The following is a 27,448-nucleotide window of genomic DNA, read 5'->3' on the forward strand; positions in this document are numbered from 1 at the left end:
AAATTAATCAACAGGTATGAAGAACTGTTCTGAGAAGCATCTTCAAATTTTATCCTAATATATCCACTAATATATTCTCTCTCCACTGAATCATTACTAGCAAGGACTACTAAAATGAAAATAAAATTAAAAAAAAACATTTTTCAACCAACATTAAAGAAACTGCATTGACAGTCTTGCAGAGTCAATGACTTGTTTTCAGCCCATGAATTGTGAAGCATGAACACAGTGAAGAGCAATCTTCACAATTAGAAATGGCTGTAGAATGATAACTTCATCATTCTACATGATAACTTGGGCAAGTTTCATTGGCCAAAAATCATTGGCCAAAATTCATACAGATTTTGTCAGTCAAGACTACAAATGTAAGAAGGCAAAGATGGTGAGGAATAAGGGTTTCAAATTTCTCAAGTAACTTACAGAATAGATATGCATCATATATACAAAATGCATATTCTATAGAAGTAACAGCTGAAAAAATTCTTAAGATGTTAATTTAAAAGCTGTTGCATTAAGTGTGTACGGATTGAAATTCCATTACATAACACTGGACCAAATCTCGACTCATTAATTGTAATTAACCTGTATTCATCATTCACTTGTTTCAAATTGCATTATAAGTTAATTGCTTAGTTCAAGAAAGGCATGTACCGTATCAGTGAAAGCAAACTGATGAATCCCTGCTTATAACAGTGATGACCTTGTTATGTACCCAGAGAACATTATTCTGTGTATGTTTCAGAAAGCAGAGGAGCATTCTGGTGGACTCAAAATGGGTAACTCAGAAGTAAAATAAGCAAATAACACAAGAGTAAACTAAGTAAATTTTTACTAAGTGGAGGAAATTACTTTGCACTTCACAGAAACAGCTCTGCTTTCAGACTGAAGACTAAAACAGAGTGAGAAGTGTCACACATTGACAAAACTAAAGCAAGAATTAAAAAGCAGCCAAAAGATGAGACCATCCAGAAAAATCTGTCATCATTTCTCTCTGACAATCACTAATTATACTTTGCCCAAGCATAAACCATTGGCTTTATATCTTGTTCACACAAAACAATCTAAGTAGGCACACAAAACAGACCTTCAGAATTAATGACTGAAACAAGCGAGTGATGGAGCAGATCACAGAGATAACACAGCATTTTGTTAACTCTTCAGCTTTGACAGAAAATAACTCTCCCCTAAATACTGTTTAGTTTTTAATTCAGGTTTTTGTCTATGAATTTCATGAGATTTTATTTTTGTTCAGAAAAAAGGAAAGCAAAAAAATCAGAGTTCATACTGACTCTATCCAAGAGGATTTAAAACTACAACTGGATGATGCTTTAGGACTTTCTACGCTCTGTTGCCTTTGGAATCTCATTTTAAAGACTTCAAAGGGCCTCTTAGTTACAAGAAAAGCCTTCCCGGAACCTGAATCCTAACATGTCTGATCCTATCATATTCCATGTGCATTCTAAACCCAGAAAGTGTCTGTTTCCTCCTCTTTTCAGTGGGTAAAGAGGACCAAAAACATAAGGAGAAAAAAAAAAGAAAAACGATAGCTTAGTGATATCTAGGCATGAAATGGCTGCAATCTTGATTCAAAATTTTATCCTAAGATAAACTTCTATTGGAAAACTATTTCTATTTCGATCAAAATCCAACATCTCATAATGTTTAGCAGAATTAAATGAAGTCTAACTTGGTTTTGTGCACATGTAATCTGTAGACAAAATAAACCTTATCTGCATCTCAATGATTAAACATTCAAATTTGCCTAGAAATCAAAAGTATTTTCAATAGTACTTTATATATGCTTCCTGGGTAAAACCAGGTATTGGTATGCATACTTTGTTTTCACATCAAATTTAATTTCTGTTGTTCATATACACATTAAAGACAGGAGAAGATTGAGTATTTGAAAATTGAATCCTTGAAGGCAGATATTAATGTACCAGATTCATTTGAGGGTTATTGTGCTCCGCCCATGCAGAATGCCTGTCTTTGCAACAGCATTCTTGATTTTTCAAGAGTTTGTTGATTCAACCAATATGTTGGCCTAAGTAGAAAACAAACCCTCACTCATGTGAAAGTGATTTTGCTTCACATTAGTACACTGCTAATCTTTTCAATTACTATAACAGAAAGAGATTTCATTCAAATACCAATTTATGTATATATCCTCTAGAAATAGCCCACAGTGCAAGTATGATGTTCTCTCTAACAGGGTATTAATTGGATCAAAATACAGAAGATTCCTCTAGATCTTCCCACCTCCAGCTCTTTGTCCAGTACTAGTGATAATTACTGACCCTGAAGTTTGAACCTTTGATAGACAGTCTGCCTATACTTTTATCCATACCTTATTAAAAATACCAGCTTTTCACCATCAACTGATGTTGATGACATGTTTTAGCAAAGATGCAGTTAACAGAAACATCTGAGATATATCTGTCCTCCAGCTCCTACTGACTTTTTGCTAACAGTGCCCTCTGGGAGAAGTAAGGAGTAAAAAGGAGGGAGTTAAGTCCTGAACCACTGCATCAAGATTCTTAAGAGCTCACCTATCAGTGCTCAGATCTAAGTTTAACTGAAACACTATGACAGGGGTTCCAAAAAATACAATTAGAAAAGCCTTTATTACTACTGAATTTACCTCTTGAATCTTCATCATCTTGTCCATTCTGTAGCATTTACCACAGAAAAAACAGTAGCACTTATACTCAGTGTTCCTCCCGCCCTGAGCACAAGGTGATTGCATAAGTTCTGTAAGGAGCTCTGAGCTCAGGTGTAGTCAACAGCCTCAGGAACTCACATATACCAACAAGGCTGTGCCTATCTGTGTGCTTCAAAACCAGGGGATGAGCTAAGAGAAATGTGAACAGTAGAAAACAGGCTGAGCCTACATCTGTTGTGCTTGAACTGATTCATTTGATTTGATATCTTTATAATTCAGCTGTGACTGCAGAGTTCTTCTGAATCACTCAATACAGAGACTTATCAGAAATGTGCAATGTCCAATTTTAAAGGAACCATCAATCAAACCCAGCAGCTTACTGCAGAAGTAGTTTACAGATAAATTAAAAATGATAAAATGCATTCCTTCTAGCCCACAGCTTTTCCTCGATTGTTTACGATTTCTCAATGGAAAGAAAGAAAAATGCAATAATCAGTGATGTATCACTAAGCACGTTAATTATCCATCCTGTAGAATATTTGCTAAAGTGGCCCTGACCTGAGACTCAAGAGACTTGAGGCTAATCCAAGATTTTGAGCAACTTGCCTATAGACTCTGGGAAAATTCTTCTAACTCTCCAGGCCTCTACACACAAAAAATAAAATAATTCAACTATGTGTAAAAGAGCTTTAAAAAAAAAAAAAAAAAAAAAAGATTAGTGAAAAAACTTCCAAACCTACAAAAATATTGTGTTAACATTATAGACAATAAATACTTTTATAATAAAATATGGATTCTTAGAATAGTAACTAGAATAACCAAACTCAGCAGCTAGACAGGGAAACAGAACTCAAGCCTTCATAAAGCAATTCTGTATATCGGTAAATAGAATTTGGTAGAAAACTTAATTTGTTATACCACATCTGCAACACAAAACAAAAATCCAGACATCTCCTTTCACAGCTTTCAGCTTTCTGTATTGTTTGAGTATTTGAATGTGATTTTTTAGATTTTGAGGATCCCAGAATACTGTGCAGAGTTATTTCTTCCCCTCTATTTTCCTTAAAACTCAGAAAGATCAAGACATCCTAAAGCATGCAATTATACTTCTCCACACCGCAAGATGTACCAGCTAGTCATATATTTTGGAACACTTTCTTAATTAAAACTGAATAAGTTCAGGCCAGCGAATGCTGTAACTCTCCTTGGGTGGCACAATGGTTTTATTGCATAATTGACTGTCTATGACTATATTTGGCAACAGTATTTCAATTGTTTTTTTTTTTTTTTTTTTTTTTTTTTTTACCTTTGACTTTATTTTTAATTTTTAATTCTGGATATGAGCTGATGGAAAGGTCAAGTTAGCCTCCTAGTGTACGTAATTTAGAAACATTATTAAGAAGAAGTTAACAGTGAAAATTCCTATGTCAGTAACAAAGGTTAACAGTCATAGCAATGAATTGTCACACTTCAAAACTTTCATAACACATGACATCATTTATACAAATGGAAATTTTTTTTTTGTAACAATTGGTGTTGAAAAGTTGGAAATGGATATTCACAGATGTGGCCCACAACTTCATGCAAACACACAAAAAGGCAATAAAAATGCCAATGCAATCAATACACTTTCTTAGCTATTTTTTAGCTTTGGAAACAACAAATGAGATGAGGATTAAATCATAATGGATTTTGTTTACAGCATTCACATGCTGCCTCTGCCATGAAACTAGTACCTGAACACTTCATCAACAGAAAACCAGAATCTCCTGAGATAGCTGAAATAGTCAAACTGACAAGTATATCCCAGTCAACAATAGCAGAGCTATGTGAATTTGTTCCAAGTGAGCACTTGCTCTTTTGGTTTTATAGTGGGAATCTGACAATTCAAACTAAAAACAACAGGCTGAAATGATAAAAGAATCCAGATATTCGATTTAAAAACCAACATTTTAGATCTGAATGTCATCCTTCAGATTTACCTACAGACAGAATGCTGATAGATGAATACAAAACTAAATGGAAACACAGATAAGAGATCTATTTCATAGAACCTACTACCAAAATAACTTCTGAAACAAGGAAAATAATAAACACCACTCAACCCCACCACTTCAATTACAATATTCTGTAAAAACCCCTATTACCTATGAGGTGGTTTGTGTTTTTTGGAGGAGTCTCTTAGCATTCTTAGCATTACTGCTTCTAAAGTTTAATAGTATGTATGTCATGTTCTACTTCTGTTTTTGGTAAGATGGTTTGCTTTCATCTGAATGTGTTAATAGACACTGGGAGGTGCTATAGACTATAAAAAGAAGCTGATCAGACCTCAGTCATTTTTTTTTTTTGTCCTCAGTCATTCTGTTACCATCAATTTTAATATTTGTTTAAGCAGAAAGTCTTTTCAAATAAAACCAACCATGCTAACATGACCATATGTTCCTTAACAACCTGTTCTAATTTTGTAAGTTTTTACTGTGACCTTTAAACATCAAGTGTGTTTTCATATTTCCATCAGAAGTGGCCGCTCAGAGTAAATACACAGATCTATCTCTGTTAAGGACAGATTATGTGTTCACCCATAATCTAGAGCTAGGATCTTACAGTCAACAGGACATTTTGAAAAGGTTGCATGTGCATCTGTGCTGGGCTGAAATCCCAGGGCTGCACAGGTGCCACAATTTTGTGGATTGTTTGTATGCACAGCTGCAAGCAATATGGTGGTGAATGTGAGGTTCTATATGCTTGTCAGGAATGCATAAATACCCACTATGGGTACTTTCTGACTTCTTGAATAACACTTGCAGCACTGCAGGATGATGTTAGATTCACATTTAAGTGGTCTACACGAACTCTAGTGGGGACAATGTTCAGGCTTCCCAGCTAGCCACTCAGCAGTTGGTTTGGGGAGAAAATGTGGGTATAGCTAACAAGAAAAGAACGCAGCGCAGAGCAGGAAAGGAGCCAATTTGCTACTCATATAGCTTCTGCAGCAAAGATTTTCCAAAACCAGCAGTTGTACCACCTGATAGAAACTTGCAAGGAAAATGAAAAAGATAACTGAATCCCAAAGCCTGCAGCCACTACCAATACAATTGCAAAGGACAGCTTTCACCAACAAAATTCTACTATGCTAATGTATTTCCATTGGATAGCCTAGGCATCTTAGGGGCTGCATGGTGAAACACAGACATCCAAGCAGTTGAGTACATATTGGTGAGATTTTACAGGGATTTAGGAAAACAGGTCTGTAAATCCAGCAAATAATGATTATATATAATAATCCAGCAGTCAGATGTGCCAGTTAGAGCCACCTTGCAAAAAAAAACCCACAGGTTTTCACTGTGAGAAAGGACACTACAAGATCCTCCTAATTAGCAGTCCTTCACGCTTGCTTATACAGGGAAGTTGCACCTAAGAAGCCCTGAAATCACCACGGGCATGTAATTTCCCAGCACTACAGCAAGAAAAATTGTAATACTCCCCTACTAAAAGGACGGGAACAAAGACCTGTGTCCACAGTGAGATTTATGTTATCCCCACCCAGTGCTGTTGCTTCTATTAGTTGGGCACATCTTACCAATATCATTCACTAACACCAAATTAGTACAAAAATAAACCAAAAACCCTACAACACACTAAGCAGTTGCTGACAACACATGAGCTGCAAACATGACAAATAATTGAACAATATTTGCATATAAGGTAATGTTATTAAGCAAAAGCCAAACAGGACAGAACTTCAAAAGGCTACATTCAAACTACAGGTGAAAAAAAGCCTTTTACCTATTTCCAGTAGCTCCATTCTTCTAACTGAACCTTCTACATCTTTAACTGAGCATGGAGAACCTGGCCAATATTTCCAACACTGTTTTAAAACCAAAGGGAAGGTAGATTACATTCTAGGGCAAGCAAGCACTTCCTTAGAGCATTCTAAAACACCATATACAAGTTAGATCAAAATGAATAAAGTGTACTTCATCTCTAAATTACAATTCCAAAAAAAAAAAAAAAATTCAAACACTCAGGAAATAAATACTAGCACTCACCTTATCAGGTAAGAATATAAGAAACATGAAGAAAACCATAACAGGGAACAAAGGGAGAGCCTTTTGCCTGTAAGGAACTCTTCTTACGCAGTGTGGACCAACTAAATTGTGTCAGCTGTGCTATCTTACTTAGGTAATCCGTACACAGGTGTTCTAAGACTTCTGCCCATTCACATCCTGCCACCCCTACAGCACCAGTGCTCTGTTTTAAAGTGCTGCTATTTAGTCTGAGCATGTGCTCCAGCAGTTGTGAGGAAGTTTTCTTACCAGGGCTGTAAAAGACAAGTGGTCTGGTTTATTATTCTACCTTTCTACCAATGTGACAGCCATACACTTGGGTGAACTGGAGTTTGTAGTTACTATCCATTAGTTCAAAGGAAACCAAACGATACATGAATTTTGAGTATGAGCTGAGGGGAGTCTGCATAAATTATAGAACTAAATGGCAAGAACCCTAGGCCACTTACACTTGTCCCTTTAAATGCCTCATAAGTTGAGCAACAAAAATAACACAACTGTTAGTAAAACCATTCTTTGAAATTATTACACACCCACTTCAATCAGAATGTTCAAACAAGTAAACTGGTGCCCAGACAACTTGATTGTAAATATCAAACTAAAATGACTTCTTATGACTTCAATTCTGTCTGCTTCTTTGTGTGACTTGAGAAATTCAGAGATGCAAATAACTGTCATGCAACAAAATTAAAGAAAAAAAAAAGATTGCCACATTTTTCTAGGAAACTATTACCACATCTTTCAAGGAAATCATGCTCTGCTAATTTTTTTAACTAAGTAATCAAGTGTTTTGAATTTGAATTCATCTATTTTAATCACGTTGTTCTAGGGCATGTTGTGACTGATTTAATGACAATTTGTGAAATGGTACTTTCATCCAGATGGAACACTGGAAGCAAAACTAGTCTATACAGTGATGATAAAACTTGCACCACTTAGACCAAAAGCAGATTTTTTCATATGATTTGTAACATGTTTAGTAAGGTGGTGAACAGCCTAGTTCTGATCCAACCAGATTATTTAGGAGAATGTGATGAGAGTTCCAAGGCCTATATTATATAAGCAGAAAATGATCTAGTGAAAGAAGAGACATTTCTCGTAACTGTTGTGGAGAAATATACAAAATTGTTTATCATTTGGAATGTAATAAATGCCTATTTTTGTCAGAAGAGAACTGAATTTTAATCCCTATTCTTCCGATAGTTTTGGGTCACAGATTATTATAATGCTTTCTCATTCGTCCTTCAGCAACACAGCTATGGATACTTTCAAATGATATCAGCTCAGTAAGTGGAACTACAAGTTATAGCTCCTGTTCCTGCATCTAGGAGCTAGCTACAGCTCCTAGACAAGGTTTACTCTTTTCCAGCTCCATACCCATCCCAGTGGGTCTTTCTTTGTTTTCCTCTTAGCCCCTGTTAGGCAGCACTAGAGAATTATTTGTATATACCATCTACGGTAGTCACATGTGCTGCAATTTATCACAGTGGTACACAAAAAGGGCCTGATTTGAGCTGTGCCAGACTGTGCCATGTTTATTTCATTAATATAGGTTTTGGCATGAAAAAAATACTCCCTCATTAATGTGCATAGTATTTGATTGAAAACTCAAAAACACAGAGATGTAATCAACATGAGAAAGTAATCACTGGGAAGTACAGCATTAACTTTCCTTTCAACATATATTCAAGACACGGGTGTTCTACTCCTACTGACTTACGACAAACCATAAAGAACTATCATTAATAGCCTAAATAGCTGCTTTTGAGAGTGAAAAAAGAGTACTGTACAGCTGTGGAGGAGTTAAGTTACTGACTAGTGGAAAAGCTATCTAACACTGTGATTCATCAGGAAAAGTTTGCTCAGGAGTTGAAAGACCCATATTAGGAGAGAGAAAAATACAGACGGTTTGTAAAAGCCTGGCTCTCCTGAAATCAGTCTGAGTTTTGTTCCTGATGCCTACCAGAGGGCTGAGGAGTTAATTTAAAGAATGCCAAGTAGTAACTCTTGCTTCTGCAATTCCATGTTCTTTTACTTTAAAATACTGTTTCGTAACATCAGTGGTACAGATTGGGCATAAAGAAAAATGAAATTCTTGTTCCACCATTAATCTCTTCCTGACTTTCAAGTCAGAATTATTTATCTGTATCTGACTAACATCTATCTCAGAGTAAAATTCCTATTTCTATTTATTCTATAGAAGATAGAGGCTTAAGGGCACAATACATCATGATATACTCAATTTAGGATATTCAATTTGAAAAATAGCTACCCATAACTTCTCAGATTTATGTGCAAAATTACCTTTCTGTATACAAGATATAAATGGAAGTATATACTAAGTATTTGGGAGCTATATTAAAACCACAGACCCACATATCTATACTGAGTAGAAAGTATTTGCCTTATTTACTCTTATATTTAAGAATATATATTTAATAGTAGAATTATAAAAATCTGTTTTTGCAGAAATTGTTCTACAGCACAACATTTGCATTCCTATGTGAATCAATACATTGATAGTCACGGAGGAATTCACGTCTCACAAAAAGAGGATAAAATGCACTTTGTCACATGCTGTGTGGTAAAGATAAACATTCTCAGTCAGTTTTGGTACCTTTTCTCCAGCAACGTTCTGTTGCAAGACAGCTGGAGTCACAGATATTTTAAGAAAGAAAAGGCTTATTCAGCACAACTGCTTGGAATATCCATAACTGCTTTAGTTAGAGCAAAAGCGTATCAAATTCTTTACCAAGGACAAGTTTTTTTGTATATATTTGAAAAAGTATCAGTATGTGCAGAGCCAAGCTCTGTGCAGTAGAACTTCATGGTCATCCACGCAGTTCTAGAATTTTCTGTTGAGTTTAATATTACACAGTAACTTTCATGTTACACTGGGTAAGAATCGTACCATACAGAGAAGAAATATTCATAAATAGAGCATTTATAAACAGGCCTGCAAACTGAGTCTCATAAGCTGAAATTTATAAAAACTTAATGCAAATCCCCCACAGAATAAAAATCTGAGAAGTTTGTACGTATACCTTCTGCTACTCAGCCCATAGTCTGTGGAAAATGCACCTTCATGTGAACTCTAGCTTTGTGATCCTGTGGAAGAACTCACTGCCATATTGCTTTACTCCTTTTCAGAGAACATTCTAGCTTTCTTGCTTGAACAAGGTCCTTGTTTAAGCCTATTAGCTGAAAGTCATTTTCAAACATCTACATTTCATAGACCAGCTGCTTTCCAGATTTTAAAGGAGTCCATATAGTCTGCTACGGATTGTTTATGTATCCCTTCTATACAGCCCGTCAAAACTTCATGACATCGATGCCCAAAAAAAGCAAAATAAGAATTATATGAATTGTCATAGAGAAAATAAAAAGTGAAGCATTCCCAAAGGCCCCTGTCTGAAGCTGTTATCAAATGCTTGAGTGGTATGAGAGCTTCCATTTGTCTAAAGATCAAGAGAAAAGCCTGTCTTTATGCTTATGCCAGCGCACCGCACTGTAGTCTATCAAATAGGCTGTTTGATTATTGCCGGAGATGGAAATTTGGAATGCTGCCAATATAATAATGTGGCTGCTGGGATGGATCTGAATTTAAGATATTAAATATTTTAACAGACTGGTCACAGACAACTTTATTATAAACAGCCACAAAGTAGTGATAACGTCGTACCTGTGTGCTGAGAGACAAGACAACTGACTACTGCAATTCACAGGTACAGAAGAGCTCACACCTTCCCTTCTGCAGTTCAGGGCCATACAACATATTCCTTAGTTGGTCAAGAAATTAGAACGTGTCTTCCACATTTCAAATAGATTCGTATGACTACTTGAGAGACTAGTGTTAAAGCAGAACAATTTTGCTAATGTTTTAAAATTGAACCGGATTGTGTTGGGTTAATTTCTATCAAAAGGATTCTTTAGCCTTTCTAAGGGACTTGGTCACTATGAGCTCTGTGTTTAAGGAAGGCAGAGTGAGGCAGCAGTACATACAGGAGTTACCCTCTTAAACTACCCTGTAAGGTGGCTACTGGGGTAACGTGAACAAATGGCTGATAACATAAAGCAACTTTCCAGCTTCATAGTTTCCCTTTTGCGTGTTCCCCTTATGCACCCCTTGCTGACTTAAATGATTATAATGTAACTGAAATAAACATAACTACACTGATTTACACTTGGTGGTGTAACAATTAGAACAAAAGCTAGAGAATCAGCACTGTGTATGCAAACCAATAAGTCATAACAAAAATGTGCTTTAAAGAAATTCCTCGTGTAATTTGGCTAAGGCTATGCTCTGTTAACTGTTTAGTCTGCTGTCTTAACTCCGTGACATTTCACAGTTTAGCTGGGACTGATAACTTCTCTTCAGAATATAACGCTACGTTACTACATCACAACACACTGGAAGTAGTTCTAGAGCCTGTCTTCCTTCTTCTAAGGGTATGAATAACTTCAACTAAAATGCTAGAACATTATTTCCATGTTATTCTTGAGAAAAGCAGGGCACAGAAAGGCTGTGCACCAGTGACAGATGGTGCAAGGTGCTTATTACTTGTGTGCAATGTGATGAACGATCCCAGTTGCTACTGGAATTGGGTTTCATGGCCACCACAAGTGCTGTTATGACAGAATCTTTCTGGAAAAGAAGATCTGTCAGCACATACTATGAAAATGAATAATTAGCTATACACCCCAGGCATTTGTGTACAAACCCATCACATTTCAGAATTTGCTGCAAATACCCACAGATGGCATTGTAAGGAATTCACTTTGAGAAATACTTACATGACATTAGCTGCAATAGTTTTCTCACTTACTTTACCATAATTACATGTGTGGGCAAAACTAAGCGTATGCATAACTATTTCTGTCAGCAAACTCAAAATGGTTAACACCTGATTTCCTCTACATCCTAACATTTGAAGTCAAGACTGAAAAAAAATTTGAAAATGATTTTCAAACTGGATAATTGAGCTGCATTTAAAAAGGCAGATTACAAATTACACCAATAAATAAATACAAAATAAAAGAGAAATTTGGCTATAGCTCCCACCGTATATTTGCTCTGGCAACACTAATTGGTACCGAGTCAGAGAAGCAATTTTCTCTACCGCTGCTGCTGCAGTTTTTCCTCAGTTTTGCTGCGGAATCATAAAGCTATGAGAGTACTAGAGATTAACATGAGGAAAGTACGCATTCATAAACATCTGGTCATGTAAATAAAAAGAGAGGTTTTAAAAACCTGCCTGCGTGTAAGTCAATGGCAAACATCATACTGATTTTCATAGTCAGGTTGATACGTTGGACAGAATTTTTAGAGGAGTGTGTAACTAAAAGTAAATGAATGACATCAGATGAAATACAGACAAAGATTTATAAAGCTATTTTTAAAAAGTCAAAAAGACTGTTGGATAATTAACACACATTTTGATCCTATTGTGAGTAGGGCAGAAGAAATATCAGGTATAAAAATCCTTATTTACAGGAATTAGATTAGATCATTTGATTGTTTTTGACTCAAGGTTTGAGTTCATTTGTTTGTGGGGGTTTTTTTCCCCATTTTCTCTTTCCATTAGCTTACATTTCAGTGTTTGGTCTAATACATATTTTTCAAATTCAACTAAAATCTAAATTATTTGTTGGCAGCAAACAGAACAATTTGAGAGACCATATCATATAAATATATGTCCAGCAATGTTTTGAAGGCAGAAAGAATGAGCCAGATGGTTTCTATCACTCCCCACTCTGGTGCAGGAAAGGGTTAGTATGGTTTTCTTAGCAGCTTCTTACATTCTGTACCTTGAAAGGAATTATGTACTGCTTGCTTGTGTTCTTGTGGACAATGTAATTTATGTATTCAGATGTCTGTCTTCAGCTGGTTCTACCCCAGGTATCAGATGTGATTTGGAAATCTAACTGAAATGTACTCAGTTAGGTAGCATTGGCCCCACATTAAGTAGTACTTAGAGTACGGAAAGATGCATATCTATCCCAGCAGAGATTTCAGTGAAATTAAATTTTCTTAACCGTGTGAAACAAAATTGTTCAGTCCAAAATTAAAAACAATTTAAAATTACTCGTCCCTATGCCAGTGGCTCTTCAGCATAAAATTAAGCTCTGGAATACTGTGGCCAGCTTCTTCCTTATGCGTTCACTTACTGAATTTTACTGGTTTTAAACAATTCGGTTATTAGCCACATCGGGGAACATTTTCACTATGAAAAAAAATGCATTTCACTGTATATTTAAAATAATAATATAGTTTTCAGCCCTAAGAATGTCATCATGATCATTCTGTGAGCATTTAAAAATAGATCTCAGTAATGTTTGCCAACAATGTACAGTTCTAAATAATCCGGAGAGAATAGGAGGGGAATTTTTAGACTCTTTTTGTCCCCAGCATGCAGCTACACTGTTTGTTTCCCAAGCCCATGTCAGGGACCAGAAAAGCTGGCACAGGAATGGCTGGAGACACTACACTATGCAGAACAAAACAGCCAGTCCTTGTGAGTGAGGGGATACTGCATATGAAAAAGAGCAAGTTCTGGTTTAGATGTATTTTTGCCTCCTTTAACTGGATGAGCCCAGCAGTGCCATGATGCATTTATGCTATCTTTCCTACTGCCTGCAGTCACCTTCTCTGGGTGACAAGCTGGAACATCACATGAAATGCACCTGGAAATGAAATTCTTCAGAGCACAAAACAGACAAGTAATCAATTTCTTATACAAACAAAAAATATGTGAATATGGATTATTCTTCTTGGAAAAACAGATGAAAAAGTCTCCCAATGGAAAGACATGACTAATTTTACATCAGCTATGATTGCTAATTCTACACAGGAAAGGGGGAAGGAAATTTAACCCGTAGTGACACTGGGGAATATTTCCAAGACAACAGCTCTTTATTACATGAAAACACAAAACAGGATAGTGACAAATACTGAGGAATAAGTTCATTTATTTATAGGACACTCTGGTCTAATGTGGAATTTTACAAGTTTTGGATTAGTAAAATAGCTGTAAGGACTGAAGCTCTGAGTTTGAGAAGTTTTGTATCACTAAATGAACAATGCTGTGAAAAGGCTAATCAGCAGCTCCACACAGTTTTGCTATTCTGAAGCTAGGTCCTGGAAGTCTGCAAAACTAAAAGACATCGTTCATTCTAGTGAAATTACCACAGGAGATTTAAATACTAGAGACATCCTTGATATGACTGCAACTTGTTGTTCAGCATTAAACTATTAATTTTCATAGTGCTTGAAAACACTTGTAATTATTTTGTAAACAGGCATTCCATCATCCTTTTTTCCATTTTTAATATCAATAAATTACTAATGCTATAATAAGAGTGCTTTTTCAGACTGCGGATTAAGATTTGGATTTTATAGGACACTATTAATTTGAAAAGATATACTTTTTTTTTTCATTGAACCATATGTTTAGCTCCAAGGCAATTTTTATTGGAGGGAAATTTAGTTTCCAACAAAAATGAGAGACAACAGCAGATTATATAAGACACTGAGCAAGAAAATATTTATAGGCACAGTGGAGATCAGCAAAATTGAAGGGTTCTAAATAAGTTTAATGAGAAAGTGAATGACTGACTGGGACAGCAGGTTATTCCACTGTCAGTACTACATACTGCTGTTCACAAGTCAGAGCTTTCAACTGAAAAGTTCCATAGTTTTACAGTCTACTTTATAGAAAAATGTCACACCCTTCTGATTTTGAAGATCAAATCAACAGAAAAATTGCAAAGAAAGTGGTCACAAGCACTAATGTTCCCAAGAGACATTCATAGGAGAGGTGATTTTAAGTCTAATAGCTTAGCTTCACTCTTAATATGCTGTCATTCTGAATGAAGAAGGAAGTGTTTGATTTGCAAATCTATCTAACCCACCAACATTAGCAGAAAGTCAACATAAAAACAAAGCAAAATAATACAGTACAAGGGAAAATACTTTCAGAAATCCTAAGCTATTTCTCTTCAGCAATAATTCACTGCAATTCAGTTACTGAAATCCACACTACTCCACTGTAGTACTTAGTGAAGGTAAGATTTACTGAGTGTTGTAAAACAATGAGCACTGCTTCACATTTATCATTCACTTTGAAAAGTAACTAGAAAATGTATTTTTGCTTTTAATATTTCTTACTGCAGATCAAATATGATAAGTTTGTGAGTAAAAAGGCTAGATATTCAAACCAGACTTCTTGTGCTGTGATACCAGTAATACATACTCCGACAGCCAGATTATACCTTTGACGATGCATGTGAAACTCCAAATACTTTGCACAATGAAGACTTAAGAGAGGAACTTAGCTTACTCCCTCCTTTTCTGACATAATGGTAAACACTCACAAGTCCAAGTACACATCTTGTAAGTAAAATAATGGCATTTTAAACAGTTATTTTAGTTTCCTTCTGTACCTTCTTTCCTTTCACTGGTTCTGATCTTTTACTTTTCTGCTGTCTTCATGGAATTATTAAGTTAGCAGCTTCCTAAAGAATCCTTGATACACTGCCAACTCCGTAACCTACTTATCAGTCAGCTGTTGAATAACACCAGGATGATGTTTTTATTACAAAGTGATTCCATCTAGTAATCCATGTTTTAATCAGTTTTTAGTATTAAGAAACAGTGGATACGTTTATGAACCATATAATGTAAATTAAGGAATCTTTAAAACCATAAATATATGAAAATCCAACGAAGTACAAAAAAATTTTGATAAACTTTTGTTTAGCAGTTCATAATTTTTATATATTATGCCTACTGTTCTTGTGCCCATTGAATTGCAAAAATAAATTTTTTAAATATCAGCCACTGATACTTAACTAAACAGTTGTTCTGCATGCAGAATCTTATAAGCAAGTTCTTGAGGATGCTTGACCAAAAAATATGCTGTATTGGCGTCCCCTAGGAGTGCTTCTCTGTCATTAATCATGATTCCTTAAACAACTACGGTTTTCCTGCCTGGAAATTACGAACAGGAGGAAACCAGGAGTTTTAACTGCTTTGGGTATTTGCCCATGATATCCAGATGTCTGAGACCTCACTGAGACAGTAGGTTCAAAACTGCTCTACCGAAAATCCTTGACAGACTTGTACACTGTTTATGTGCAGGTCATGTTTATAGCCACCTAAACATCTAGAATGCTTCTGATAGTCTATGCGTGCACAATAAATGTATGCATGGATACGACACAAAGCCTCTAAATTAAAAACTTTTTTGTCTTTCATATTGATCTCTGCCATAATAGCAAAATATGCTATGTGTTTCTGCCATAAAATCCATATACTGAGTATCACAGGGAAAAGCAAGTACATTGCAGTGAAAAAAACGGGAAGTGACAGTGAATATCCATACTGCTGAGACATGTCTGGCACCTTGTTTTCTGTTACCATAAGTAATGGTTTATTCAAAACATAACTACAGACAGAAAATTCCTGAGAAGGGGGACAATCTATTCTCTGCTATGAAAACTATTATGATGTATACTTTTAGACCTACTTCTACTTACAGAGCATATGATCATATGTTCTACACGGTACTACCTGGTAAACACTTTCCCTCTCTTGCTAAAGAGTATATAAACTAGAAAAGCAAATTTGACATTCTGTCAGTTATAATTTAACAGGGGGGGGGATGGTAGAAAAATAACTAAACATTACAATATCTCTTAAATCAATAACATTATTCGTTACCATTAGACTTGAGAGAGAATGAGCACACAAATTTGCCTACCCAAATACAAGCTTTTAAATGCATAAGTTTAAAAATAGCATTAGGAAATAAAATAACTTAACTACAAACTAATACTTCACATATACACTCCTATGGGTTACCATTTTTTGAAGCCAATGACTTACAAAACTACCTAATTAAACTACCCATTTACTTTCAGAAATCCAATACTGACAGATTCCTCTGGAAAAGCATTTCAAATACAGTATGGCAGCTGATGAATGTATTTATCATGCTGCCTCGCTCAGTGCACACATGCACAAGTAACACTTCAAATGCTTTTTGAAACTTGTGTGATTGACCACAGTGATTTGTATTTTCTTGTTTTAAGAGGTACAAACAAACATTAAATCAGTAAAACCCAGATCAAAAGAACAAATTGCAACCATAAGGCACTGTCTTGTAAGCAATGAGTGCATTTTTCTTGGCCTTGAATCATTTTTCTAAAAATCACTTGAATTCATAAATATGTACTCCAAATTTAATTAGAAACACAAGTCAGACATATCTCCGTAGTTCCATTTTGTTTTGACTTATTCTCCATCCAAGTTTTTTCTACCTTCTGTTTTCCCATTTGAAATGTCATGTTTTATCTGAAGACGATCCTGACTAGGAAAGGATCCACAAACACATTAGTCACAAGTGTTTAGCTGTCAGTGCCAGCCTCCTTTCTCAAAAATTCAGCAACAGAGTGCTTTTTCAACTTCAGTACTCAGAGGTGACAGCTAAGTACCATAAAGATATATTATATATATATATATAAAGTATTTTAAAGCATTTAGAATATTTTTAAAAATAGTTTTAGATATATTGTTAGCTTTCTGAAAGAAAATAGTAGAAATATAAAATAATAACTAATGTCTGGACATTTTGCTTTTATTTCATTAAAAACCCTGCTTTGCTTTTTCTTCTTCCCTTCTTTTGAGCATCTAGAAGACGACAGAAGTCTTTGTAGCAGTAGGTGAAATTCCATCTTACCCTTAAAAAAGCGTACCTAGCAGAACAGGAAAATACTGGGATGAAATTGCTGCTGGCCTTGCTGAAAAATCTACTGGATGTAAACATTTCCCTTTGTATTAATGCCTAGAGACATTCTGATACTAACAAATAACAGCAGTAGTGTCCAGAAATACAATGGAACATTCAGAGGATACTGGCAAGATACGGCACATTTGGGAAAGAGCTAACTGATGATAGACTGAATACAACGTTCTTTAAAAGCTCTTCTTAAACCTCCCACAGTCTTATCACCCAACGTACTGGGGCAGCTCCTTAGCATGTGAAAAGATAGCTTGCTGAGTACTTTTGTTCTCTGATCTTTAGCAAAGAAACCCAAGGAGATTCAAAACAAAACTATCAAATAACACCAGCAAAGGAAAAAAGAATTGCACAGGAGAATGCTCAATTTTGTCCTAGTGATGTAGCTAAATGCCAATTTTTCTACTTAAATTTCCAGCCCAAGGTACTGGGCTGGAAGTCACAGTCATGAAATAAGTCCCCAGGTACACAAGTATATGAATACAGCACTGAGCAATTACCAGTCTAGACCAGAACGCATTTGTCTCCAAAAACTGAAGTATATTCCACACACTAAAACTGCTGTGTTAACTTACAGGGTTGCTTTGTGTCTTTAGTTTTTTTCTACTGGATTTTATATCAACTGTCTGATATTTAATTTGCCTCAAGTGGTTAAAAAGTCTGCTGCCAGCATCCATAGTCAACATCTTCTAAAGAGAGATCATAGCCCATCTCAGTTGAATGTCCTTTAAGTACACCAGACAGATTTTCAGGTCTGTGGGAATCTTCATTCACTCTGGCAACTTTGAGTTATATTTGATATGCTGACCATGCAACCGTATAAAATTGTTTGGAATTTCATGCTGATTTAATAGAAATTACAGTTGTTTTCAGTTTTACATGCCCATTTTCAGTTTTTTTTTCTCTTTCTGTCTCTAATTTGATTTCTTTCCCAGCTAATTTGTTGTATATTCAAGTCTTTTTTTAAACCTTTCCTAAATTTTTACAAGGATTCTTCAGACAAAGCAACTGGAAAACATAGTTTACATTTTCATTTTTAACTCAATCCTGTATAAGACTTATTTGAAGTTTGGCCTTGTGAACTTACTATCATCATCACCTTAACAATTTAAGCATGTCTTTAAGTAATTTTGAAATTATTAGAATTTTGAAAGGGTACTTGGATGAAACAGTTCTCAAAAGCTACATACAAGAATTTTCTCTTTCCTCTCCTAGCTCAGTGAATTTTTTTTCGTGAATAGAGATTGAAAGGATTAGAACTTTTTACTTCAAAAGGAAGCCTCAAAGAATGGACTTGCTGAAATAAGACAATGAATGATGTACAATTACACTGAGGAAAAGAGGTTATCCTTAGCAGAATTTCTGACTGTCCATTTTAGTTCTTCATAATTTCTCTGAAGTATCACGTGCTAAAACTAATATTTGGGAACAGACAATGACAGATCCCACATATAAGACAGCTCACTATTTTTTCTATAGATATGGTTTTTGCACTTTAGGTATAAAATTGCCTACAAAAAACAGCGCAACATAGTAGGCTTTCTACTAAGATTTACCTACTTCCACTGATTTAGATAACAAGAACTAAGCAGAAAAACTTAGGTTCACAGTGGAGGATCAATGAAACTAACACATTTTCTTTCATATAAATTCATGCCTTAAGTGTTGTTAAAAATGGCTCACTAGAATGGTAAGAATTGCTTGACTGAGATTATTATCCACATAAAGCTAATAAAACTAATCTTTAGAGTAAACTGCTGTATTGTCGCTGATTTTAATATCGGTTACTCAAAATCAAAGACCTTCCTGCATTTATAGAAAAATGAGATCACTGGGTTACTTTCCAGTAAACCAAATATTGTTCCTGGTTTGTCTTATCAAAGGCTTAATAGTGGTACTGAATTTCAAAGCAAAAATAATAATAATATTAAAAAAAAGGTGAGTTTATAAAACAAGAAAGAATGAAAACCTAAAAAGGCCTCATAAAAAGATTCATTCACAGACTTGGCTAAATGTAACAATGAAAATTGTATTATAAACCATAAACATTAAGAACATAAGGATAACCATATCAACTGAAATGCTGACTTATTTTTGCTCAGCATCCTTTTGGCAAGAATCACCAGTTACAGATGATTACAGAACTGACAGAAGAAACAGGAAAAACCTGTACTTGACCAAAATTCTGATTAAACGGCTTTCTTACCTCATGACACCTACTGGTAGATCAGGTTCCTACAACAAAAAACCTTAGTATCCATTTGCCATCATATAATTTCTCTTGCAGTAATGGAGTATCGGGAAAATCAAGTTGCATATTGAAAAAATAAACAGAAAAGTAGATTGGATGTTTTCACAGTGATGTTACGTTGCTTATAAGTGTTAAGATTCCTTTAATTATTTAATAGGTGCGGAGGGAAAAGCTGGTCACCTTATGTCTTGTGTGTTCAGAAGCAACTGGTAAAGCAGTTAAAAGAAGTAGTGAAAACTCCGTCCATATTTAATTTATATGACTCAAAAATCATTCTTCCTGGTCTGTGGAAGGCCTTTGATATTGGACACTAAATTTAATCATGTGACATAACTGCAGTGCTGGTATGGATAAATTAATAAACCTTCAGCATATGACTGCTCAACCTGATCAGCTTCTTTGCATTGTTTCTGTATAACGGAAAACCTTTTAATTTCTTAAACACTTTGTAATGAACAGAACAAGTGAGTTCCATACAAAAGATTATATGTAATGACTTAGTTCTCCAAAAGTTTACTAGAAATGTTTCTCTTTCCTATCTAATTTAATTGAAAATTTTGATTAATTGTAATAATGCTACATTTCTGAAACAAATAGAAGAGTTACTGAGGCAGAGATTTGAGAAGGAAAGGAAGTTTACCATATGCTGTCATCTTTCTGAGGAATTTGGGCATATGTCTCAAAATAGAGTGAGAAGATTAGTGATGATTCAAGTTAAAAAATGCACGAGATGCTGCCTCGGAGACCTAAATCTAACAAATGCTTTGCTAGAAAGGGAAAATTTCTCTGCTGGGGATTGGTTAAGACAACAGAATAGCAAAGATCTAGAACTAGGAACAGAAAAATTAGTACACGCACCATCTGTGATAGGCCACAATATTCTCTGACAAGAATCATGAATATACAAGCACTGTTTCCAGAGAAGTCTCACAGGTTTCTTTTCTTTGTCTTGAACGTTGCCAATAGCACAACATTTTTAATGTGACATAATTATCGCATAATTATTTATGTCATATTCTTTCACTAAAATTTATGGAGAGATGCACAGATAGATAGAATACTTTAGAAATGTGCTATTCAAAGGCTTAAGAACATCTTTGGATGTCTCATCACCTCTGAGTCAGAGTGTCACATGTTATTTATGTGAAGCTAGCCCTAATTCTGGGGGCACAATTGCTTACAATTCTGAAAAGCATACCATAATATAGCTAGTAGTATCATATATGCATAATAATTTATGAATGTAAACTTATGTCTTTAATTATAAACCCATTGCTTTTTATGCACAAATTGTAACAAATACAATGTAGAGCCCGTTAATGATCTCTGAATACATCTATCACATAAACTGTCATTTCAAAGAATGTATAGAATATAATTTTGATAGATAACGTTTGTCATTCAGATTTTCTCTGCAAGAGGATTTTAAAATATTTCTGCTTCCCTTATTTCTATCCTGAACTCATCAGCTGGAAAAACTATTCTGAGTTTTATTTAGACATTTATATCTGAACTGAGTATAGAGTAGAAAAACAAATACCTGAAAATGAAATAAAGTAATTCCTACAGGTTACTATGTCAATATCTACTTCATTAAAAAAAAAGCTAAAATAACATAAAAATTCTAATAATAATATTGCCTTAGGCAAAAGCTTTTGGCATTTCCTTTTTAAAAGCAATAGTATTTCTTATTCCTGTAACTTCAGCCAACAGCAGCTTACTCAAGGAAATCTCCATTCCTATTAGAATGACTTGTTTTACAAACTCATTCTGAATCATTTTTTTCATTTCTGTATAAGTAGAAAATTCAAACAAACTTCAAAAATGAAAAAGTCCTCTCCTTAAGACAGTGGTTAGCATAGGCAGAAGAACAAATGGATATAAACTGTCGCTGAAAAAATGCAGATTGCAAATTACTACAGAGCCTGTAGGCATTAAAATAAATCAAGCTCTGGAACAGCCTTTGGCGGAAACACTGGGGGCAAAGAAATAACAACTCCAATTTAGTATTGGCAACATTTATGAAAAGAGAATTATCTGATGCAATTCCCAGGCTAGCAGTGCGCTGGACTTGATGACCCAGAGATCCCTTCCACCCTCATGTTATTTGTTTGGCTAGATGCAGATGTTCATCTGTTTCTCAGCCTCGCTGTGGTTTCTCTCAAGTGAAATTTAAATGAAAGTTAATATAATTTTTGCAAGTTTCGGTTAGAAATTGCCCTTTGTAAGAATTGTTGTTAGGCCTGCAGCAGAGTAGAATTTCTCAAAGAATTCTGAAAGCTTTAAACTTAAAGTTGGCTTAGCATTAAGTAGTATAACTGTTCAGAGAAACGAATGCCCAGCAGGGCACACACCAAGAGAAGAGGTAACTGATCTACTGGTGGGGAAAACAGGAGTGAAAAAAAGTAAGTAATAACTGGTCAGGACTGATACAATGGTAATATCAAGGAAGGGAAGAAAGCAAGATAGAAAGAAAAGAAAGCAAAAAATATTAAGATATAAAGTATAGGGAAAGAAATATCAGCAGCATTCATGCCTTCTTGAAAAACAACAAATGACAAAAATATTATCAGCTGTAAAGAGTCAATACAAATTTGAAAGGAAAGGTTTTGTTCAATGGAAGGTCATCATTCAGGTGACAAGCTCACACAGTTCTCTCCTCCTCCCTCACTTCTCTACCTGTGCTTAGCTATTGAGTTTCTGCCTATAGTTGAAATGGCTCTGAAGGATTCTTTTTCCTACAAGTCACAATACAAACAGTACTGCATAAAGTTCTTTATGTGACCCAACATGGAGAAAAACATCTCAAACTCAGAAATGTAAATCTAAACCATTGCTTAAAACAATAGTAACATTTAAGCTTGAAAACAACCTGGCATTCCTTAATACCTTAATTTAACCTAAATATACTTTTACATTGCAAGTACTTGCATATCATATTATGCTATGATAGATGTATCATAGCAGCTACAGAAAGCTGTTGCTGATACTCATCAGCCAGATGAAAAATTATAGGAATATATAGAAAAGCACTAATTTTTTTCTGATTTTCAATAAATAAGCTCTCAGTGCAATTTTTAATTACTTTCAAATACAAGTATCTTTGCCCATTCCTATCAACCATAAAAGCATGCAAAGGTCAAACAAATACTTTATCTTACGTAAGACACTGTGGTCTGTTTCCTATCACTTGCAAGTTCTAAGGTTTACACTTGTTCATTTGTGATACAGCTACATGTGTCTTCAAAATAAAGGCTTTACACAAATTCTTTCAACCGTGATGGCTACAGATATACTTCTTCTAAACGAAACCCAGAGTATGATGAACCCTAAGATCCACCAATTCTTTGAAAATATAAAAGTTTCTTATACTAACATCTTAATTTCCGTAGATACTTAAAATTCATCATACTAATTGTAAGTGGCTGTGTGCAGACGTGATCACACACAGAAGATTTTAAAAATCTAGCCCTTTCTTCACATGAATAAACAAATAAATAAATTTTCTATTAAATGCAGATATGGATTTTCAATAAGCACAGAATTATATTTGTTTAAATAAATCATACAGGTTGACTGGAAAGCAGAGATTTTGCATCAACGTAATTTTTCCTGTGTACATTTGCAGGTATTCTAGAAATCCGAACAGTGGCAGTTGGAATAGTGGCAATCAAAGGAGTGGAAAGTGAATACTTTCTAGCAATGAACAAGTCAGGAAGACTCTATGGAAAGGTATGAAAGCTAAATTCTCCTCAACCATGTAAGCAACTACCACGCTAACGTCTCTAACAATCATCATGAACTATCTTAAAAACATATGTCATATTTTGTGTGAAATGAAATAAAGTCCCAAAAAATAAAAATGTATCCCATGTGTGCATGACTTCCATACTCACTTTGAAAATTCAGTTAGTGGAGCTTGTGTACTTTTTAAAATGTGAAATGTTAACATGCAATATATAAAGCTGAAGTATTCACTACTCAGGTTTCAGAAGCATAATTTATTTATTATCAGTGTTAATAATATTATTGGATTATTACTAATATATCAATTTGTTTAATACTCATAATATCACAAATATGTTGCTTGTATGATGCATCATTTTCCCCCATCTCCCTCAATCTAAATATTCTCTGATCGTATTTAAAAAACACTTGCAATTATTTTACTCTAAATTGTTTATTCTCAACAGAAAGTATGCAATGAGGATTGCAACTTCATAGAACTAATTGAAGAAAACCATTATAATACATATGCTTCTGCAAAATGGACACACAAAGGAAAAGAGATGTTTGTTACACTAAACCACAAAGGTGTTCCCATGAAGGGTAAAAAAACAAAGAAAGAACACAGAGCATCCCACTTTCTTCCTCTGGCAATATCCTAATCATACGTGATCTGTACAGAACTAGTTCCAGCAGGAAGAATATTTTTAAGAAGATTATTTGACAAGGTATCGAGAGAGGCTGGAATACTACTGAGAAACTGAACAAGCTGGACTTGCGCATTTATGTTTATTTTTAAGAGACTACGTGGAAAAGATTTGAAAATATACACAAAACCAGATTTCCTAACTAAAAGCTGTAAAAAATTCTAAAGAGTTGTACAATCATTATCTTAGTCATTTTAACTGGGTAGTTTCTTAAATTAATTTACCCTGAAGAATAAGTCATGACTTGATTATCTGATAATATTTAATTTAAATGAAAAAAAACCACAAAAAAAAAACACAGAAAACAATCTGCTTCTTAAATATGGCTGCTATAATAATAATAAGCAGATGATAATGTTGTGTAAAATATGTCAGACTTTAAGGCTGCTGGAACGAGTTGTCAGATTATCAAGTCAATAGTAAGTGTGGAGGCTGAGCAGTATTTTAAATACTTCCCCAAGAAACCGATGTCGTATACATAAACTATATGATCAGAAAAAATATATAATCTTGTAAATGTCTATTGTTGCATTCAGAAAAAAGAGTTAGTTTGGAAAAAATAAGTTTACTCTACTACAAAAATGTTCCTATCTATTAATGAAACAAATACTTAATGCTGCTCTAAAAGATGTTTCAAAATAGTGTATGTAAAATAATAGGAATAAATAACGTACTTCATCTCACTTTTCACAAAGTAACAATTTATATAACGACAAAGCAAAAATTCAGACATATTAAGGTATTTTATGTAACATATCCTATCTTTTGTATAATTCCTGTTAGGGCATACAGCTTTTAATTTTTTTTTTCAACCTTATACATGCTTTTTCTGTTGTTACAGCATTAAACTTTATTTTAAGTTGTATTTGAACTTTATTGTTTTAAGTTATTTAAATGTTATTTATAAAAAAAAAAAAACCTTATTAAGCCGCATCTGTTTCATATGCTTTTAATTCTAAAGGAATAACAAAATGGTCTGGCTGAGATGCATGAATTTTTTTCTGTGACCAGACACAAAGTCTAGTACACAACCCTCTTGCCAACATACATTGGATGGCAGACAAAAATGACAGCCTGCAGCAAATCGCACAATGGACATCTCAAAGGAAACAATGCAAAAACGTAAAAAATCTCTGCCACACACTCAAGTTGATTTACTAGCAGCTCAGAGTTATACTAGGTAAAAGAGTTGCAGAATAAATCCTCAGCTGGTGGAACCGATACTCAGAGAACAGTGTAAGAGCCCACATGACCAATCTGAAACACCAGCCAAGATCCACGTGACATGATGAAGAAGAGATACGTTACTTTTCTAGGTATCAGAGTGTTTAAGCAAGCCCTGCATGACTGAAAATTACTTCATTCTGTTCAGTTTGCCTGCAAGTTTTCTCAGCATTGTGATTTGTGCTCAAAGATCACCAAAGTTTAGCTAAAACAGCTGTTACACAATCATTACCAGCTTTGGATGAAGTCAAGTGGAGTTAATGGACTTCAATGCTCTACTTTTCAGCACAGGTATCTAGACACAATCTTTTTTTTTCTACATATTGACACACCTTCTTTGTAACTGCACTCACACAGAACTGCCTGCAACAGCTCTCTTTAAGATATATATATATACATATATATTTTTTAACTACTATGTGCTTATCAAATGCTATAATTTGGAAATTACTTGTGGAGTTTGACTTAGTAATATCAAAAACTGAAGTGTAGATATGAACCAGACCACGCAGAAAATCTGTCAATACAACTACATCATTAAACCTTCACTGTGCTTCTGCTGCTTGATCTATTGCTTGTCCAGGGAAAACAATAGACTGTACTATCAAAGAATTGATACAACTTTTTGCTGAAAACTGTCTGCACTTCTCTGTGAATATATAAACACTGAAATAAAGTTCCTATTCACAATTAACATTAATATACTAGCAAAAGTTTTTAGATACAAATTAGCTTAGTTGAAGCTTTGAAATAAAAATGGAAAGAGCAAAATCTCCCAAAGGTTGTGTTTTAAAGCTCAACTGAAATTTAAACTTCTGTGCAAGTATGTATATTCATATGCAAATATATGCAAAATAGTGCTTAAATTAGATACAGATAGGTTCTTCTAAAGACCTTTTGATTAAGTTGTTCAAGAATATAAGCATACGGTCAAGCAATTCTTGAGTCCCTAAGGTAATTTGCACGTACTGCTCTATGTTTTATACAATGCATTATTATACTACCATCCTTATTAGGTAAACCAAAGCTGGTTTACATTTTTCTGTCATATCGCACGTATAGCCTCCAGGTGAATGGTTCAGGAAAAGATGCCTAAGCTCAAATCCCTGCAGTAGCAGAGTCACACAGCCAGCACGTTACAATACCTTCCTTATGTTGACCTTGCAATGGAGGTGTTCTAATTGAGAAAAAAAAAAATCAGATTTTTCCCTTTTTTTCATGGTTTCTCTTCAATTATTTTCTGGCACATTAACAAACACTCTTAAAGGCTAAAACACATCCTAGCTTGTTCTATTCCAGTACAGAGTGGAAAAGATTAACAGAAAGCAAGATAAGATCCATCCAGTGTATCAAATTTGAGAATACCTTTAATTTAAAACTGTCTTCTAAGCAGAAATCCAGAAACATTTAAACAGTCTTATATAAAATAGAGCTGCAGAATTAGGTTAGAAAAATTTGCAAACCAAACTGATTGATCTGCAAATCTGTCTTACAGCAACTAAATACCACCCAGTGTTAAAACCTGAGCTCTGTAAATAACTCCTCTATACCTGGCTGAGTAAAGCTAGCTTCTAAATCTCAAGCATTCCAGACAATTCTAAACCTGCTTACACTCCAGACATTAAAAAAAAAAAAAAGGAGGTTTTCTCCAACTTTGTTTAGAAGGCAGATGCTAGTTTACCAAAATAGGTTTCTTTCATTAGGAAATGCTTTTACTAAGAGGCCTGGCACTTGACAACATTGACTCATAATATAGAGGAGAAAAAAAGAACTCAACTCAGAAAATTACTTCCTGGTGAGAATGAAGTATAATGCATATACTTAGCACAAAATTTACAATGTTTTCAAACTGAAGTCCAACACAACACAAAATGACAGATTGGTCAAGGTTGGAAGGCACCTCTGGTCCAAAACCCCTTGTTCAGCAGGGCTACCTAAAGCAGGCTGCTCACAGCCATGTCCACAAGGCTTTGGAGGATCTCCAAAGAGGGATACTCCAAGGAGAGTTCCAT

At 34.8% G+C, this 27,448-nt stretch overlaps 2 protein-coding genes across 5 annotated transcripts in view; one reads left to right on the forward strand and one right to left on the reverse strand.

Moving 5' to 3' along the window:
* FGF7 (fibroblast growth factor 7) overlaps positions 1-27,058 on the forward strand; it is a 30,897-nt gene extending 3,839 nt beyond the window's left edge. For 3 of the 4 annotated variants that reach the window (XM_015291987.4, XM_015291985.4, XM_015291989.4), the window contains exons 3-4: positions 23,408-23,511; positions 23,973-27,058. In XM_015291987.4, coding sequence (XP_015147473.1) covers positions 23,408-23,511; positions 23,973-24,167 — 299 coding nt within the window. In that variant the 3' untranslated portion in view covers positions 24,168-27,058. The remainder of the gene's footprint in view (positions 1-23,407; positions 23,512-23,972) is intronic. The other variant, NM_001012525.1, reaches the window with a different exon arrangement.
* The window catches only part of FAM227B (family with sequence similarity 227 member B), a 121,586-nt gene that overhangs the window by 79,105 nt on the left and 15,033 nt on the right, over positions 1-27,448 (reverse strand). The window lies entirely within an intron of this gene.

Source organism: Gallus gallus, chromosome 10 (assembly GCF_016699485.2).
Source record: "Gallus gallus isolate bGalGal1 chromosome 10, bGalGal1.mat.broiler.GRCg7b, whole genome shotgun sequence".
Taxonomy (NCBI): Eukaryota; Metazoa; Chordata; class Aves; order Galliformes; family Phasianidae; genus Gallus; species Gallus gallus.